This window comes from Meleagris gallopavo, chromosome 1 (assembly GCF_000146605.3).
Source record: "Meleagris gallopavo isolate NT-WF06-2002-E0010 breed Aviagen turkey brand Nicholas breeding stock chromosome 1, Turkey_5.1, whole genome shotgun sequence".
Lineage (NCBI taxonomy): Eukaryota > Metazoa > Chordata > Aves > Galliformes > Phasianidae > Meleagris > Meleagris gallopavo.
In genome coordinates, this window is record NC_015011.2 from 63,755,764 (window position 1) to 63,774,708 (window position 18,945).

General features: G+C 37.7%; 1 protein-coding gene across 1 annotated transcript in view; it reads left to right on the plus strand.

Moving 5' to 3' along the window:
• Positions 1–759: 759 nt before the first annotated feature.
• Positions 760–18,945, plus strand: part of SLC13A4 (solute carrier family 13 member 4) — a 29,585-nt gene continuing 11,399 nt past the window's right edge. The window contains exons 1-8 of the mRNA XM_031553598.1: positions 760–858; positions 7,288–7,416; positions 10,996–11,132; positions 11,678–11,859; positions 12,500–12,554; positions 14,310–14,349; positions 16,562–16,752; positions 18,020–18,139. Of these exons, the coding sequence (XP_031409458.1) occupies positions 760–858; positions 7,288–7,416; positions 10,996–11,132; positions 11,678–11,859; positions 12,500–12,554; positions 14,310–14,349; positions 16,562–16,752; positions 18,020–18,139 (953 nt within the window). The remainder of the gene's footprint in view (positions 859–7,287; positions 7,417–10,995; positions 11,133–11,677; positions 11,860–12,499; positions 12,555–14,309; positions 14,350–16,561; positions 16,753–18,019; positions 18,140–18,945) is intronic.

Here is an 18,945-nt window from a genome sequence, read left to right on the forward strand (position 1 = left end):
TCTTGAGACTGAGTATAATCTGTATTGGAATTACTGCCCTGTGAATTCCGAGCTCAGGGCAAAAGTAGGCAAAAGGTAGATTCAGAGAGGAAGCTAAAACTACAAAGAGACAAAAATCTGAACAGAATGGAATATGAGGAACTGTAGTTGGTTTATTTTCTCTTTTTTATTTTTTTGAGAAAGAATTCCTACAAGTTTGTTTCTGTGTGTTGTTGTGAACAACAAATAATTTTCCGGCAAAAAAGAAATCTATATTTGAGAAATTCAGACTAGCTAACGGGGAAAAAAAAAGCAGCACCCCAGAAGATATCCCACCCAGCTTACAAAAACAGAAATTACTTTGCTGAAAATCAGATGATGGAAGAAAAGAGCCTTTCAAAATACGGGGATAAGGATGGAACACAATCATAACTGTGACTCTGAATTAAAAAGAGAAAATGTCAAATGATCATTATGATCCAACTTGCAAACATCGTGTTATGATGTGAAAGTCATTTGGATGTGCTGGTGAGCCCTACAAAAACCGAATGCCTTTTTAACAGAAAAATCATTAGGGTTTCTCTTCAGAGCAGCAGACTGAAGAATAAGCAAATTAAGGAAACTATCTGAGGTGGCTGTGTGAAAATAGGAACCGAGGCAGAGAGAACCCTTCTGCAAAATCCAGGCAAAGGCAAAGGAGAACGTGGAGTGGAAACTGGACAATCTGACGAACCCAGGAAGAAATCCAAGGAAAAGAAAATCAGAAAGAAAGTAAAGGGTATGGCAATGGTGAAGGAGATTCTCCGATCCAGAAACATCTTGCTCGTTGTTCTCATTCCACTTCTGCTGCTTCCGCTGCCACTTTCGTACCCCTGCAGCGTAAGTACATTTTCTTTCTTTACAAAGCCTCTGAGTACAGTAGGCGCTCTAGCTGGACAAACTTACAGTGGACAAAAAGAGAGGCAAGGATCTAAAAAAAAAACCATTTCGCTCAGAAATATCAAGGACTCAGATTTGAAGGAGTGAAAGTTATTGGGCAGTCATCACAATAACAACCAGGGCTACTATGAGCAATGTCACTAGCAGAGATGAAGAACTAGGTGAAACTTATTTTAAGACAGGCACATTGCATCTCTACTGTTTCTTCAGCGGTGTGTGTGAGGGAGAGGTGTTTAAAATGAATACTTAGAGTGCCTTTCATTTTTAATAACAAATATGCATGGAAGAACTTTCTATTTGGTGCGTGTAGAATAGTTGTTCAAGTGAACTGGGAGCTAGGACTTGGTAGGACAACACATGGCATCTGCTACAATAAAGCAAGTGTATGTACTGATATACTGCAGTTCTGACATTGGCTAATAAGTGATAGCTCAGAGGCATTCACAACAACACAAAGGAGGGAATAATCTTTGCTTAACACGTAAGCAAGGCAATGGCAATGAATACCCCTGGTTAACTTCTTTCCATTCATATCTCTGCTGTGGCCAAGCATAAAATAATAGCGTACCCCTACCATATAGAAATGGTGATGTTTAACTTGCCAACATTTGCACTGTCTTAAAAATTCTGCAGCTGTGGCTTTCACAGTGCTAGACATAAATCTGGCTGAATGGTGCAGCAATTTCCATTCTTTCTTTTACCCTGTTAAAGATTAATTCTTCTTTCTAGCACTAGTGGATTTATGAATACTACCACTGTTATCAAATAACAGTTCAAAGGATTAGAAAACTGTAGGTTTTTGTTTGGAAAGAAAAAACAAGATTCACAGAAATATAATGTTTTTACACCAGTGAATTGTATTTTACAGTTTGAATGAGTTCTTCTGCACTCTTATAGTGGTTTTCCATCTCTTGTGACTTGAGTGAGAATGGATGACAAGAAATTGTACTTTCTTCTGTAATACCCACCTTTTTGCAAAAGCCTGTTTTTGAAAGGATTTCATCTCCCCCAGTGCCACTGAAAGGGCAACATAAAGAACAGATTTTCTGTGACATGCTTGTATGGTACTGAAACTACAGCATGCTCTGTATCCCCTGAGACCTTCTCATAGGCAATACAAGATTCACTGCACTGAGACTTGTTACCTATGTTTGCTCACTGCCAGACTCAAAGGAAGGAAATTCTCTAATAACCAAGGGATTTGTAGTGGTATGGTATGAGTTTTGCAGCAAGATCTGCTATTATACAGCATGTGTTCCATTGCAATATTATTCTGCACCTCATAGTGTTTCTTTACTGCAAAGTGACTTGAAAAGTCATCAGATGATATTTTACATTCATTTTGCATATGAGTGAATACTGCAGATGGTAAAGCATAGCTGTTTATCTGGCCCAGAGCTGGACAAATATTTATAATGCCATTAAGAAAATGGCATTATAAATATATATATATATATATATATATATATATATATAATAAATAAACTCATTTGACAGGATACTATTCAAGTGCTTTAAGCTAGTATTTACCTTGCTACAACACATTGACTGAGATTACTTCTTAAATCTGAAGATTAAATTTGCCTCCTGATGATTTTCTTATATTTTCACTTATCAGACAATTATAGTAGCTTTCAGTTTCATAAAGAGCAGAATTACTAGGTGAATTATGTTTGCATTTCTGCAGGGAATCAGCTTACAGTCTCTTTGGTGATAGCACAGCTCTAGAAATGGGGTAGTGTCATATGTGTAGTGCAAAGGGACATCAAAAGGAGCATGAGGACTCAGAACTCTTTGTAGATAAGGTTTATGGGAATAATGTCCGCAGCTTTCTATTATTTTATGACAATAAATGATTGTACAGAAAATAAACCTGAGGAAATTTGTTTGAACTTTTCCCAAAATTGATACCTGAAATGTGACTTTCACAACAGGTTTGAGACACTCACAGATACTTTTCATACCATGACAAATGCAGAAAAAAAGTCTGTTTTCCAGACAGTGATATTTTTTCATTCTCTTAATCTCCTTAGCTGCTAATGGTGACTATTTCTACCATATTTGTTTCATCCTTACCCTTATTTATTTTTTTCATCAAGCCACTGGTGATACCATTAAGCATTTTACATGAATAGAGTCAGTACTGGGTATGGTCTCCTGAGGCCCTGGGTACTATGGTTGCAGTAAGCCCAATTAAGGACCACTGATTTTTCCTCACAAGGTAGCATGCACAGAGCAGCTACAGATGGCATATTGTCATTTAACTTTATTTTTTCTGTACACCCTCTGAAAGGAGGAAATTACAATGTGACCCTGTCAGCAAAATATAACAGACCATAGGCTGAACTATCACTTCTTTGCATAGCTTAACCACATGCCTACATGCAAAATATTTATTGCACTTTTTTATATGGGTATAGCTTGAATCCAGAGTTTATTGTTAATAAGTATTCTGAGATTCTCAGAAGGTTTAGCTACAAATATTTTGTGTGTTGACCATATTATGGAAGTTTCAGCCATAGCATTCCTTTCAGTCCTCTTTTCTTTGTAAGATGCAGTCTGAAGGTAGGTGGTAGCCCCTCCAGCCATCACATAAAAGCTCACTGCTATGTATTTTCCTATTCTCTGCTTCTTTCCCTTCTTAGGTATGTCTAACATTCATTTTCACCTGTGCAGAAGAAGTAAAAGAATTAAAAAAAATTATTTTACATAGCCATTATTTCAATACAGTACGTAGTAGATCTGGTAACCATTAAATAAATATATAAATTGAATTAAATTAAATAGAAAAGATTGATTTATTTCTTCTTTCAAAAGAGCTGGTTTCGAGCACTGAGAGAATAAATAACAGTAGTAGGAAATAAGTAGCACAAAGATTTAGTGCCTGTCTCAAGTAATTTTTGTTAGAGATCTTCCCTATGTCCTATTTCATTTCCACTATTACACTATTGCTACACACATACAGATGATATAGAATAACCATGCTCAAAGAAATTCTAGAGAAAAATATTTTTGGAAGGAGAAAATATTTTGGGATCAGGTTAGTATAAAAAGATTATTAAGAATTTTGTCAAAATATATCTCTAGTTTTTTATATCTACCCAATTTTTAAATAAAAATTAGTGCTGTTTCATGCAAAGAATTTTTGTCTTCAATATTGCTGGACACCATGGAGCTCATATAAAAAAAAAAGTACCTTGTTAGCAGAAATTAATTAGTTAAAAATAAAAAAAATATGTTAAATAGTCACTTGGTCACTAAAAGAACTCTATCCTTTGTTCTCTGTGGAATATCAACCATCAAGTTGAATGCAGTTAAAAATGACTAAGAACAAGTTGGCTAATATTTATGAGCCCATTAATCAGTGCTGTGACTTGCACCTAGAACTGTTTTGTCTTTATAATAGAGATTACTAAAATCTCTAATCCCCATCATCTCACTTCCATTTTAATTCAAAAAATGTGCTTGCTTTTTCTATTGAGAGGTCACTTCAAGCTGCTACACACAGCTGGAACACTAGTCTTTCAGAGCTTGAAATAGTATAGCAATTCTATTTTATAAAATGTGTTCATGATAATCCATGAATATTTTACTAAAAAAATCTCCCTTATCTGATCCATTATAACCCAGTACTTTCTAGCCTACCTTACAGCTTTTGATCTTGCTAACAATGAAGCTACATCTGTAGCAAAATCTTTTAATGTTACATGTGATCAGAGGGGACTAGTGAAACCTGTTTTGTCTACCTTAAAACATAAAACACTCCTATAATAAGTAAAGAAGAGAAATATGTGTGTTTTTGTGTGGTGCAGAATTTTAAATTTACTTTTCTATCCAAAAAGAAACACATCGGAGCTAAAGTTGTCAACTTGTCCAGTAGCATTCCAGATACTCTCAACAGTCTCAAAAATCATTGGACTTTATCTGATTCAAGAAAATTATATTTGTTGATATCTTTCTTTTTGTTGTTGTTGTTGTTGTTGTTATTTTTCAGGCTCTAGTTACTTGAATTAGAATTATTTGATGTTATAATTTTCTGAATTAGGAGTCAGAACAAGGTCTGATAGCTAACTTTAACCCATGTTTCTGAGTAAGCTTGGCTGCAATTTTCAAGCAAGTAAAAGAAATGATACATGGTAATATATCTTGACATTTTCTCTGGGTTTTGTTCTGCTTGTTATTACCATATTGTGTTGTTGTATTTAAAAAAAAAAGAAAAGTGGAACAGCTGAATGTGATTCTTCATACATCAGAGACAATGGAAAAAGCAGATATATGGATTTAAAGAGAAGTTATTGATTCATGAATCCATGCCCCTGTTTAGACTCACTTTTTACAGTCATACGTGCCCATTGATTTACACAAAGACCTGTAGGAATTTCCTACGGGTGACTTCTTGAAAGCTATTTGTGAATCAGGAAAGAAAAATAAGAAAATCCTATTTAAACTACCCACTTATGAAGAGTGCATTTTCTAAACTGTAGCCATTGTAAGCTGTGAATCCGTATGACAATATCGTCATAGAAAACATCCAGGAAATAATGAAGGGCAGATTTATGGCTAGTGAAAATCAATATGAACATACTGGCTTCTGCAGAACTTCTGGGTAACTTCAATACCTAATTTGACTTCAAATTTGAGAACAGGGAAATAAAATCTTTTTTCCTGAAGTTAATTCCACTAATTATTAACAGGAAATATTTCTAGGTTTTTAAGAAAAGTAAAAGAAAAAAGGGTCACACTTAAAGCCACAAATAAAGGCATAACTATCTAAAAAGTGTGTTTTCCTGTAAAAATGTCCAGGAGATCCCATCTCACTCCATCTCTCACCAGTTTTAGCCCTGCCAAAAAAGAACCTGGGTGTACTGGTAGATGGCAAACTGGGCATGAGACAGCAATATGCCCTTGCAGCAATTAAAGCCAGACATATCCTGGGCTGCATCAAAAGAAGAATGGCCAGCAGAGTGAGGGAGGTAATCCTGCCCCTCTATTCTGCAGTGGTGAGACCTCACCTGGAGTACTGCATCCAGATATGGAGTCCTCAGTACAGCAGAGGTGTGAACCCTTTGGAGAGCATCCAGAGGAGAGCCACAAAAATGATCCTGGGGATGGAACACTTCCCCAGTTGACTTCCCTCTGGGACAGGTTGAGAGAGCTGGAGCTGTTCAGCCTGGACAAGAGAAGGTTGAAAGGTCATCTGATGGAGGCCTTTCAATATCTAAAGATAAAGATACAGGAAAGAAGGGGCAGACTCTTTAGTAGGGTCTATGGTAATAAAACAAGGGAAAATGGCTTCAAATTTAAATAGGGGAGATTCAGGTTGGATATAAGGAAGAAGTCTTTTACAGTGGAGGTGGTGAGGCACAGGAACAGGTTACCCCATCCCTGGAGTCTTTCAGGATGAGACTGGATCAGGTCCTGGGCAACCTGGTTTACCTGTGAGTGTCCCTGTTCATTGCAGGGGAGTTGGACTAGGTGGCATTTAATAATCCCTTCTAACTCTAAGGAGTCTATGATTCTAATGCTCAGGACCACATTCTCATGACTTTGTGTCGCAAGATTTTGGAAAGTAGCAAATTTGCTACTCGATTAACCACATGACCCAGTGGCCCCTAAACCCATCTGAACTGTAGCCTTTCTTTTTCCAGAGAACTGCAGAAATTACCTGAGAAAATACAGTCAACTATTTCCCAGAAAAACCACTGTGTAGCTTTGTACATTTTACAGCATATGTGAATACTTTTGAATGACTCTGAAAACTCCTCATTCCTGTGCTTGCTCAGTATTGGGAAAAAAGCCAGGTAGACATACAGTCTCCATAGGGCAAATCTAAGGAGTCATGAAGAAATTTTTATTATATATTGGGTTATTTAAAGCAAAGAAATCCATCAATGAACATGGAACTGTGATTTTACTGATAAATAAGAATATCCAAAGATTTTGCACTAGCTTATGTGCCAAGATTTTCGTTAGCAACATCTTCAGGTCTTCAGATCAGCCTTTCAGATTGCAGCTTAGATTTCACACCCAATCAGCTGTGCTTTAGGAGATCCTTAAGTGAACCTTGTTGAATTCTGAGGTGCTGGCACATGCTGTCCAGAGATATGGATGCCTCATCCGTGGAGGCATTCAAGGTCAGATTGGATATATCCTAGATAACTTGATCTGGCAGATGGTAGCCCTGTTCATCACAGGGGGTTGGAACTACATAGGCTTTATGGTCCATTCCAACCCAAGCCATTCTATGATTCAAAGATTCTTGTAGTCCAGGCACCCCTAGCCTGATGAGTTCCTGTGGACATATTCACAAAGGCTTTCACAGCAGGTTGTATGACAGCAACATTTAACAACAGTGCTTTCTCCATACAGGAAGCCTCATGTGCTTACGTGTTGATTGTGACAGCTGTATACTGGGTTTCCGAAGCAGTACCTCTTGGTGCAGCAGCCTTAATTCCTGCTTTCCTATACCCACTTTTTGGAGTTATGAAGTCCAGTGAGGTAAGACCAGTGTGCACATTTTTGTCATTTCATATTTTTACTCTCAGTTAATTATTTGAATAAAGCAAATTTTAGTGGACTAGCAAGAATGAGTCTGGGGGGAAGAAGCGTACATCTTACAACGTGTAACATGGACCAACCAGCCCTTTCTTGTACTGAAAGCTAGACATAGGAAAGGGCATAGTAGCCAAAGAAGTGTCCATTCAATCGGCTACTGCATCACCAGCAGTTCCTAACACATACTGCACAATGATTCGACCTTTCACTTCCTCCGAATAGCAAGTATGGGATAAACTGGAAAGTTTACTTCTAATGATGGATGGAAAATTTATAAGCCTTACAGAATTACAGAATAAAAAAATGGCTTGTGTTGGGAGGGGCCTCAAAGATAATCTAGTTCCAACTATGGAAGGGGTTGCCAATCACTAAATTGGGTATAGTTCAGGTTACCCAGGATCCCTTCTGACCCGGTCTTGAACATTTTCAGGAATGGGGTATCCACACAGCTTCTCTGGGAAACCCATTACAGTGCCTATAGATGATGTACAAGGCATGAGGCCACATATACTAAAAAGTATTACCATGTAATACTAGGAAGATGCCTAGTACTTTTTCCAACCAGTAACCCTAGTGCTGCTTTGAAGCCACCAGTTCTCAGGAAAAGGAGTAGCTGTACAAAAAGTCTCTTTGATGCATTCTGAATTTGCTTAACTGAGTTTCTCTTGAATGTCATTTTCTTTCATGATATACCAAGAATTCTTCCAATTTCTGCAGCTTTTATTTCTTACATTTTTCCATCTCCCTTTTTTTTTCTTATTTTTTTTCTTTTTTCTTGAGTGAAGTAGCATCACACTTGGTTTATAAGAATTAGAAATACAGGTAACACAGAAGAATACATAGCAACCATAAGGTTGGTTAAAATTCTAACACAGTCTGGCAGTGTGCATACTCATAAACATCTGTAATCAAACATAAAACAAGAGTTTTATGACATCTCTTATTCCTTCCAGTGTTGCAACAACTGTATTATATAATCAGGTACATTTCCCCATCTGCATATTTCAATATTTTCAGGATCTTGTTTCTTAACATAAAGGTAAAGTAGTTATGCTTTTTTTATCACAGAACACTGCAATATATCAAAGAAAGAAAATTTAGGGGCAGCCTCACAAATTCAGTGTAATATCAAATTAAATGACATTGGGATTACTGCAGAGAATGTATTATTTACTTTAGGAACAGAAGTAAAATCCCGTTTATTAAAATAAGCAAAGCTGATGGTGCTGCAGTATTTCCAGTCTCCTGTTATGAAGAGCCATAGAAACTGGGGCTCATGCCTTGCAGTTTAAGCCACACCTCACTCACCGGGTCTTCAGAGCATGAGTCTGGGTGCTGTGTGTGTGCTGTATGTATAAATAAAAACCTTAGTATTCACTTGTTTCTCAAAATTGGCTGTGAAAGGGATAAAGCAAAACAACAGATTCTTTGTGCTTCTGGCTTGGTAGATTCCTTTCATTCAGTTCAAGATTTTTTTGAACAAAGTATTAGGAAAATAAAGTTAATGAGAAAGAAACCAGTAGAAGAAAGCCAAAAAAAAGAAGTGGTATTTAAAAGTTCTGGCACACAACCATTATGACCAAGTCTACTAAGGATACTAGGGGTATTTGTTAAATAAATGTAACTATATCCTCAACACTTAGTGCAACATGCACAAAATAACATTAGTGTCATTTGTATATTTTTATCGGAGTTTAAAACTAATGAAATATTGCTTTAACTGTTTTAAAATGGTAGAGCCTACATTTGTTTACAGCAACAGGCATTTATACAGACTGAAAGAAGCAGTCCCTGAAAGCAGCCCTGCAGAGAAGGACCTGGGGGTCCTGATGGATGAAAAACTGAACATGATGCAGCAGTGTGCTCGTGCAGCTCAGAAAGCAAATGGTATCCTGGGCTCCATCAGAAGAGGGATAGCCAGCAGGGACAGGGAGGTGATTGTTCCTCTCTACTCTGCTCCTGTGAGGCTCCACCTGAAGTTGGTCACTGTATTGTTTGCACGAACCACATGCTACCCATGACAGATCTTAGTGAAAGCTTTAGTGTGGCACAGGACGGTGCTCATAAAAAAGCATTGAAGAGGCTGATGGAGGAAGAACTTGAATAGAACAAGATGGAGGTAGCATTGGCTTGCCTGGTAATTCACTTCATTGTGAATGGAGTCCATTCCTAGAACAGAGTATATACTGCTATATATCCAACCTAAATCTTCCCTTGTGTTCCAATTGGACTCTCTCTAGCCTAGTAGCAAGGCAGTTCCACTTCTATTCAGGAGAGTACGTATAACTGGAACTTCCTTGCTACCAGGCTAGAGAGAGTCCAATTGGAACATAATTGGAAATAACGGTTTTAAGTTGAGGGAGGGAAGATTTAGGTTGCATGTCAGGGGCAAGTTCTTTACAGAGAGAGTGGTGAGGTGCTGGAACAGGCTGCCCAGAGAGGTGTTCAAGGCCAGGTTAGATGGGGCCCTGGGCAGCCTGGTCCAGTATTAAATGTCGAGGTTGGTGGCCCTGCATGTGGCAGGGGGCTTGGAGATTCATGATCCTTGAGGTCCCTTCCAACCTTGGCCATTCTGTGATTCTGGGAAACCGAAGAGTCCATGTTTACGAAAAAAATTGCAGGCATAACTCATGAAGAATTTTGTTTAAATAAAATAAAATATTCAGCTAGATTCCAAACACTCACTTATTTATAAATTTTATTTTCTCCTGTTTTGTTTGTTTCCACCAAAAAAGTGTGTGATTTTTTTTTCTTTTTATTTTTGCAGTCATCTCACAGAGTATCTTCCCATGTTTTAGCAAGTCCCACATTCAAGAATTCTGCTTTGGAGCTGTTCCTTCATTGTCTCTGAATATTTTCTTAAGCCGTTGTTGATTTTTGCTCATCCCTTCCAGATTGAAGTTCTCTTTATTTGAAATTTTGCCTTCTTTCCCTAACACAATGCAGGTGGATTTCCACTCTGAAAAGTTCTGGCGCAGTATCTGCAGGCCATCAAAGCAATATCACAACCTTTTGCATTCAGAGCGCATGTCCCTAAATAGCTTTTTTTTTTTTTCCCCTGAAGCCACAGGTTCTAGAGATGCCACATTTTGCACAATTGAACATGACTTAAGAAATACAAACAAAACAGACAATGATATTTCCATAACCAAAAAGCAGATGACACACATAAATAAGGTGCTCTCAGAGCAGAATTTGTGTCTGTTTCAATTTGTGCCTCATTGAGCACAACTAACTCCAGGCAGTGAACATCCTGAGCAAAGAAGTAAGATTTCTCTCAATCTCTTCAAAGCTGAGAAATCTACAAACAAGAGGGGATGGAGTTCTATTACTTGTAAATGCCAAATGAGAGAGATTAAAGACAGTGTTATGACTTCTGAATTCTTCAGTTTCCCTGGCTTGCTGTGATTCTTCTTGTGGGAGTGTGGATACCCACAGTATTTCTTACTCTTCAGCATGATCTCTGTGTTAGCTAGCTACTGTGTTTTTTAACAGATTCTTTCCCCCATGTTCTTAATGCAGGTGGCTGCTGAATATTTCAAGAACACAACTTTGCTCCTCATGGGTGTGATTTGTGTGGCAGCTTCTGTAGAAAAATGGAATCTCCATAAACGTATTGCTCTGAGAATGGTCATGATGGCTGGAGCAAAGCCAGGCATGTGAGTGAATCTTTAGACTTCAGGGTAGTCTGAGGTCAATAGAGGCAGCCTGTAAAAGCAAATGACTCAGGCTCCTCCATCCACAGACAAAACCCAGCTGGGTTTGGGCAACTGTTCCCACCCACTATCCCTGTCAGAATTTGAAAGCTTTCAAACATTCTCAGCAATTTTTCTGCCACCTCCTCCTCCTTGACTTATATAATTCCATTGCTTTCTGTTTTCAGCTGATTCTTTATTCCTAATCTCTCTGTTCCCTCTTTGTCTGTTTAGCAAATATAAAATAATTCTTACGGTATCCCTGAATGCACTGAAAATCAGTGTTTCTCATGTCACTGGTTTCCAAGTGGGGAAGCAAAGGGTTTTCAGTGATATATGATCTCATGACAATTCTTAACACAAGGCAGCATTTTATCTATGCACACAATAGTATTTTGGTACCAAAAAAAAAACCCTATATGCTTACTATCTTACTAATAAAAAGGTTAGGTAGGAAGGCCTTTAGTATTTGTATAAGTGCCTCAAAGTCTCACTGTGTTACACTTCAGGTTGCTTCTTTGCTTTATGTGTTGCACCACGGTGCTTTCCATGTGGCTTTCCAACACATCCACCACAGCCATGGTGATGCCAATTGTGGAGGCAGTGCTCCAGGAGCTAGTGAATGCTGAGGAGGAGCGTGATGTCATCAGTACTGCAGGCAGCACCATTATTGAAGAAAACAAGCCAATAGGTATTTGCCAATATTGACCATTTTGTTCTCATTTATTAGTGACCAGAATGATTGATATATATTATTCAAATTCTCCCCAGGACAGAGCTGTTAGATTTGCACTGCCAAAGATATCAGTCCATTCTTTTTCTTTTTGCATGGTGATATTTCTTCCAAAAATAAAAGACAGTTTTGCCTTGAAATGTAGCAGACGCCCAAACACATGCTCTGTGACTATCCCATGCTTACCCTTTCTAATCCTGCCCTTCCAAGCTGCCCAATACAGAGCAGGTACCAGAAAAAATTTCTTCTGGACTGGTAAGAGCTTTAGCGGTTTCTGATGTTCCCAGAAAGAAAGAATTTGGGAAGAAAAAAATCTACCATTTCTTTCAATTCACAGATTCCAGGCTGAATAATGACGTTATCTAACCTTACTTAAATTCTGGCATTGAGGCCTTAAGTCACATAGGCATGATAATATTTTAATTGTAAGACGCATGCTCTGAGGACAATACAACACAATAAAATGCTGTGTAAATGTCACAGAGTACCTGAGAAGGTTCAGACCAGCTTTTGTTTGCAATAGTTTCCCCAAGTTCAGTCACCCAAAGGCTCAGATCAGTTCTTACCACAAGAACTGCTTCCTGTTCCTTCTTTACAGGTCTCAACGAAAAGCATGACCAACCTTCACTGGAGCTTATCTTCATCAATGAGGAGTAAGAACGAACCCTGTACGACTGGAGATTTGAGCCCTACACAGGTTGCAATGAAATGAACTGAGGAATAGAGCAGGAAGGGCATGGAAAAGCTTATAAATTGATGTTTTAGATATAACTGACAAAAAAGGCTGATATGAGAAATGGGATTGATGTAATGGTCTGGATCTCACTAATGTTTGCAGGGATACACTTTTTTTTTCTATTATTACCATTACAAAGTGAAGAAAATACCCGCTTACAGAGGATTCTTGAGGGAAGCCTTAACTGCCAAGAGTATTCAAGAAACAGATGATGGCAGAGGGAAAAAAAAGGAAAAGAACTGTAAAGGATTTATTTGAATACAGACAAACTTCTTCAGAAGTTTAAAACACTAAAAGTTTCAAGCAGGCCTCTATTTTTGGTAAAATAAGAACAGATAAAGGAAAGGACTAATTTTTAATTTTGAGTTATCAGATAAAGCAGTCAGATACACAGGAGTCTATACCAAGTTTTTGTCCTCCAATTACAATACAGGTTAAATTCTGAGAAGCATCTTCTTAAAAGGTATGGGGTTAAAACATATAGTTTCTTCTTTAGCTTCTTCTATTTTATTCACAAGAGCACAAAATGAAAGAGAAATAAGTTCTGGTTACATCATTTAAGATTTTCTTTAAAACAAACATTATCATTCAAACAGCTCATGTTGACAACTTGAAGTTAGCTTGCAAGTTCTAAATAGCTTTCTTATTAGTCTGGAGACTAATGAGCTCTCTAATATTCTGTCTTTTTATCCTCTCTTTTTATCCCATACATATTTTCTTCAGCATAAAAGAAATCTTTCAGTTTGGTATTATGCCATTAATTACTTTAAGACTTATTGAAAAATATGTGAGAAATATTTCATAACAGAACTATTATTAAAACAGTATTACTCAAAAAAAGCCCTTGAAATTTATTGGGAAAAGAGAAGTAGCCCACATTCTGAAATTAAATCTGATTTCAAAGTAAAGTAAAGAAAAGTAAAAGCTCATTGTATTGTTTGTATGAATCACATGCTACTCATGACAGATCTTAGTGAAAGCTTTAGTGTGGCACAGGACGGCGCTCATAAAAAAGCATTGAAGAGGCTGATGGAGGAAGAACTTGAATAGAACAAGATGGAGGTAGCATTGGCTTGCCTGGTAATTCACTTCATTGTGAATGGAGTCCATTCCTAGAACAGAGTATATGCTACTGTGAATACATATAACTCTTCTGGATGGAAGTGGAACTGCCTTGCTACCAGGCTAGAGAGAGTCCAATTGGAACACAATTGGAAATAATGGTTTTAAATTGAGGGAGGGAAGATTTAGGTTGGTGTCAGGGGCAAGTTCTTTACAAAGAGAGTGGTGAGGTGCTGGAACAGGCTGCCCAGAGAGGTTGTGGATGCCCCGTCCCTAGAGGTGTTCAAGACCAGATTGGATGGGGCCCTGGGCAGCCTGGTCTAGTATTAAATGGGGTGGTTGGTGGCCCTGCATGTGGCAGGGGGCTTGGAGATTCATGATCCTTGAGGTCCCTTCCAACCCTGGCCATTCTGTGATTCTGTGCTAATAATTGTTCCCATGTATCTGCCCAAGATACCACAAAAGAGATACTAATAATTGGCATTCTTCACCATTTTAGTAGACATTACATATCCTGCTGCTGTTGCCTCTCCTTCTCTTGATATGCGCCTTTTGGGGGAGCTGGGTGAATAGACCTTTTTAAAGTATATTTTCCTTTCTTTGTTTTTAGTGCTACTACTACTGACTTCAGCTCCTTGATGCATTCAAAGGTATTGTCATAGGTAGTACCTGTATCTTCTGAGCTACACTATTTGCTAATAGTACACAGTCCACACAGCTCTATGACTCCTTCCTTTATTTCAAACAAGAAGTGGTTGTTGTCAGAGAGTACATTGCACAGAATGTCCTGCTTTGTATTTAACCTATCCGCCTTGCACAAATCACAATGGGAAACATTAACCCCATAGGGTTTGTTTTAAGTGCTGCTAAGGATCCAGTCAGTAAACTAATAATTCCATCCAGACACTCAATTTTTAGCAAGTTCAGGTAAGGACCTTTTATTGTCAGTTACCATCAAGTTCTGCAGTTGAGATCCTTCGGTTAATTAGAACTACACATCTTACGAAGTCACAGTCTCTTGCAAGGGCACTGTTAGATTCTGCTACATGAAAGAGGGAGAAAACTGATATATATATGTATTTTCTGAATTTTAACATCATTGAAAATAAAAGCATTTAAAAAAAATAATTCAGTATAGTTTATAGCTGAAGTTTCGGTGGTTTTGCTTTGTTTTGTTTTCATTTGTTTGTTTGTTTTGAAAGTCCACAGCCCATGAGTTTTATAAAGCAATATCAGTCTAAGTGTCCTTAGAAACAGAAGAAAGGCTAATCTAAATGCATTTGCCTCCTTACAGACTATGAATAGTGTGCATATGATAGCCAACCCGATCGGAACGATGAAATCCAAGAGCAATGGGCAGCACCTACCTCAGGTAAGGAGATGTTAGAAATGGAGGGTGAAGGAAGATGAGCATCATCTGTTTATCTCAGCTTCATTTTTATTCCTTGTAAACTGCTTTTCATGAAATCATTCTCTGTCATCTTACAGCACTTACTTTTTAGCTCTATGCTAATTCTTGTTCCCATTTAGAATTCCCCAGCACAGGTATTTTTGAATGGCCATCTTCCAGAAAGACAGTTCTGAATGGCTTGTACAATTCATTTATCTTTATACTCAGTAATGTGACCACAAGTTTCAATTCTTATTTCACTGTTCTACCCACTTTATTTCAGCAAATCCTTCCTGGAAAATGGTGCAACAACAACAAAAAAAAAGAGCAATCCTTGATTCACAATGTTCTACTCAGAACTAAACTAACAGCAGACATGGATCATTTAATTGTTCAACCAGTGTGTTTGGCAGTCTTAGTATCCATCTCCTTTTCGTACTGCCAAATATTCTCCACCGAAATCCTCTACTATATTAGACGCCTGCAGTATTTCTACTTTTCCTCAGTGCCTCCAAAGAGTGACTGTTTTTCCTACTGCAGTTATGTAATTCCTAAATGCATAAGTTAATGTTCAAGAAAGATTAGACTAAAATCAACACATGCATTTGTATTAGCAGTTCTAATGAATCTAATTGTATGTTTCTAAACTGAAGTCTAATGCACTTCTCCTGTTATTTAATTTCTTGCACACATTTGCCATTTGCATTCACCGATTATTTTGTAGGTAGTATGCTCTCTTCACTTTTAACCTACAGGGACATGAACCAGAGAACTCTGACAAGGATGACAAGCATGATTTACAGCATGACTGATTTTATGACATAAATACAAATCCAAATTAATGATTTAACAGATCTATTTGACTCCCATGATACCTTTTTCCTGATCATAAACTATAGCCTTAGTTGCATGTAAAGTGCTCTGAGTTTTTCTATCTTTACAATTTAACTTCTTGATTTAGTAGCATGGAGCCTTTCCTGTCACAGTTAAGAAAACTTCTTTTGCAGCAATATTTTTTCTGTAGCTTTTTCTTTCATGGCCCAGCCTTTTCCATGTATTTTCTGAGAATCATTCTTTACAAGAGGCCCTGAGCCAGCCTGAGTGCCAAAAGTCCACCAAGCATTTGTCTGGTGACTGCTCATAAGCCTTAAGGATTACAGATTCCTTCTGCTGCAGTGCTGGCATGCTGCCTCTGCAGCCCACAAAGGCCTTTTGGTATCCAGCTGAGAATCCAGTCAGAACTGGAGCTGACCCAAACTGTGGCCAGAAGTCCGATTACTGTCTATTCCATATTTCTGCCACAGACCAGGCGATTTCAGGCTCCGCGACAGGTTTCTAGTTCTGATCCCAACTAATAGCAATGAAGAAAAAAATCTGCTCCCTCTTATTAGTAGCACCGTGGCATTAGAGAAAACTGGGAGCGGGCTGCTGTTCTAATCTCTTTCTCTCCTGATCAATGTATCCCCTCACAGGCTCAGATACTAGTCCTGCCTCCTAAGCCCTCTGAACTGGACCTGAGCACTAAGTACCGGTATCAGTCCAGACATGACCACATGATCTGCAAATGCCTCTCACTGAGTATCTCCTATGCAGCAACCATTGGAGGACTGACAACCATCATAGGGACTTCAACTAGCCTCATATTTTTAGAGCACTTCAACAAGTAAGTGACACTGTGGGTGAAAATATGATTGGTCATTATCATCTCTGTGGTTTTCCCTGTGAGTTATTTATTCTCTCAGGGAACTTTTCTAAGATGATCTCTCTAAAGACAATTTTGTTTCTTCCCCTACTCTAACATTTTTTCCAATGATTAAAGATTGTAAGGGGGAGCTTAAGTTAATACATATCCATATCTTTCTCCCATGCAAAAGAAAAATTTCTCAACATTTCTCTTGAGCAATTTCTGATATGAAAAACTGATTATCAAGAAAGCAGCAGACACCTTCAGAAATTAAACACTAAAACCATGCAGACAGAAGAATGAAGAAAAAGGGAAATCTGTGCAAAAGATGAAAAGTCATAAAACTTGCTTCAAGTTACTTTTTGGCTTCATAGAAAGCTGGTTCTCATGGTGAACCTAGAGGCGTCATTGGTAATACTTGTGCTGTTTAACATGCAGTGCAGATATATGTACATTTAGAAGTGTGGCCTTACACCTTTGCTTCATGGATGATGGGAAGCAGCTCTGAGCTAAGTATTTCCTCTATCACATATGCCCAGAGCTCTCGAAGGCATGAATGTCATCTCTGTCAGAAGGCTGATGGAAGTTCTCCTCTCACACTGATCTGTAACCAGGCTCACGCCTGATTCTGATCATCTACTGCCATGGCTGTAACATTATCCTGCATTTGACTTTTTGAAATGGTGGCAGCAATGATAACTAAATTCAGAACCCATCTTTAGCCCATGAATTTGGATTTCACAACACCTCTGAAGTCCACGCTTTTTTGACACTTCCACCAAATGCATATATCAGACATCTTTGTCAGAACCTAGCAGACTATAGTGATCATTTTTGTGGTCCAGAATAAGACATATATAGAGATTCTGAGTGAAATCATTCTTAGTTCTACTGACACTAGAAAGACTTTGAACAATAAACTCAGATAGAGACAGAATTTAATTCTTGGTAATTGCAATGATATTTGAAATTGGATAGAGAATCCAGACCATATGGTCTTAAAGGTGTGAAGTTCTATCTGGCTCATCTCAGGCATGGTCAGTGACTGGCATTTATTGACACATGGCTTTACTATGAACAAGTATTTTGTTTGTCACATTTATATACTGATGAATTTTTTTCTTCCATGCTATAACATATATGAACATAAATATATGTTTGTACTTCTGTACATATTGGAAATATCCTTTTGCCATTCTAAACTCTTACATACTGTTTTTGTGTTGTTGTTTTTTTTTCTTTACAGCCAATACCCAAATGCTGAAGTGGTGAATTTTGGAACCTGGTTTTTGTTCAGTTTCCCCATTTCCCTCATCATGTTGGTCCTTACTTGGTTCTGGATGCATTGGCTGTTCTTGGGCTGCAAGTGAGTGCAAGATATTCAAGATGTACTGATAACAAAACAGGGCATCACTGATCTCATTAGAATGGATCTCATAAGAGCTTTTCTAGTTCAAATGATTAAAGCTGAGGTACAACTTCCTTCTTGACAGAAACAATTACAAGAGGAAATAATATTTTTTAGTTGTGACGGATAGGCAGCAGTGCACATTATTGTTGTGTAAAAGTGAACTGTTTAGGTATTGGTGATGGAAATCTTTACTATGCACTCAACTGATTTTTTTTTTTTTTTATTTAAACTCTCATAATTGGGTCTCATCATGGGCCAAAAATCTTGATAAAAGTCCTTTTGAAAAGGTACAACTGAAAAGATGAATAGGAAAAAATAACAGTAGTTGAACAATTGACCTGCCTTCAGATAGATGAAGTTAATATAAGACAGTTCAAATTAATGGTAAACAAATTCAATTCATGTATTTGATTTTAAAGGAAAAATAACTCTTAGGCTAAGAGGTAAATACCCCTTGATACCAGCAGGTTCCTGAGTCCCGAAACAAGAACAATTTCTGGTCTCCTATATCATTTGTATCATATATTCTCTTTGCAGAGGCACTCAGCAAAGTTAATGAAAATTGACAAAGTATATGCATTTAGAGTGAATTAGTTAATCTGCATTAAAATGTATTGCATACATATTTATTCAGAATTAAAGTGGCCTTAATTTGATTTAATTTACTCTTAAAAGTAAGATGAACTGACATCACTAATTTATTTCACCGATGACAGTGTATAAAATGATAATCAATTCTGCTTACAGCTGACCTTGGGTAG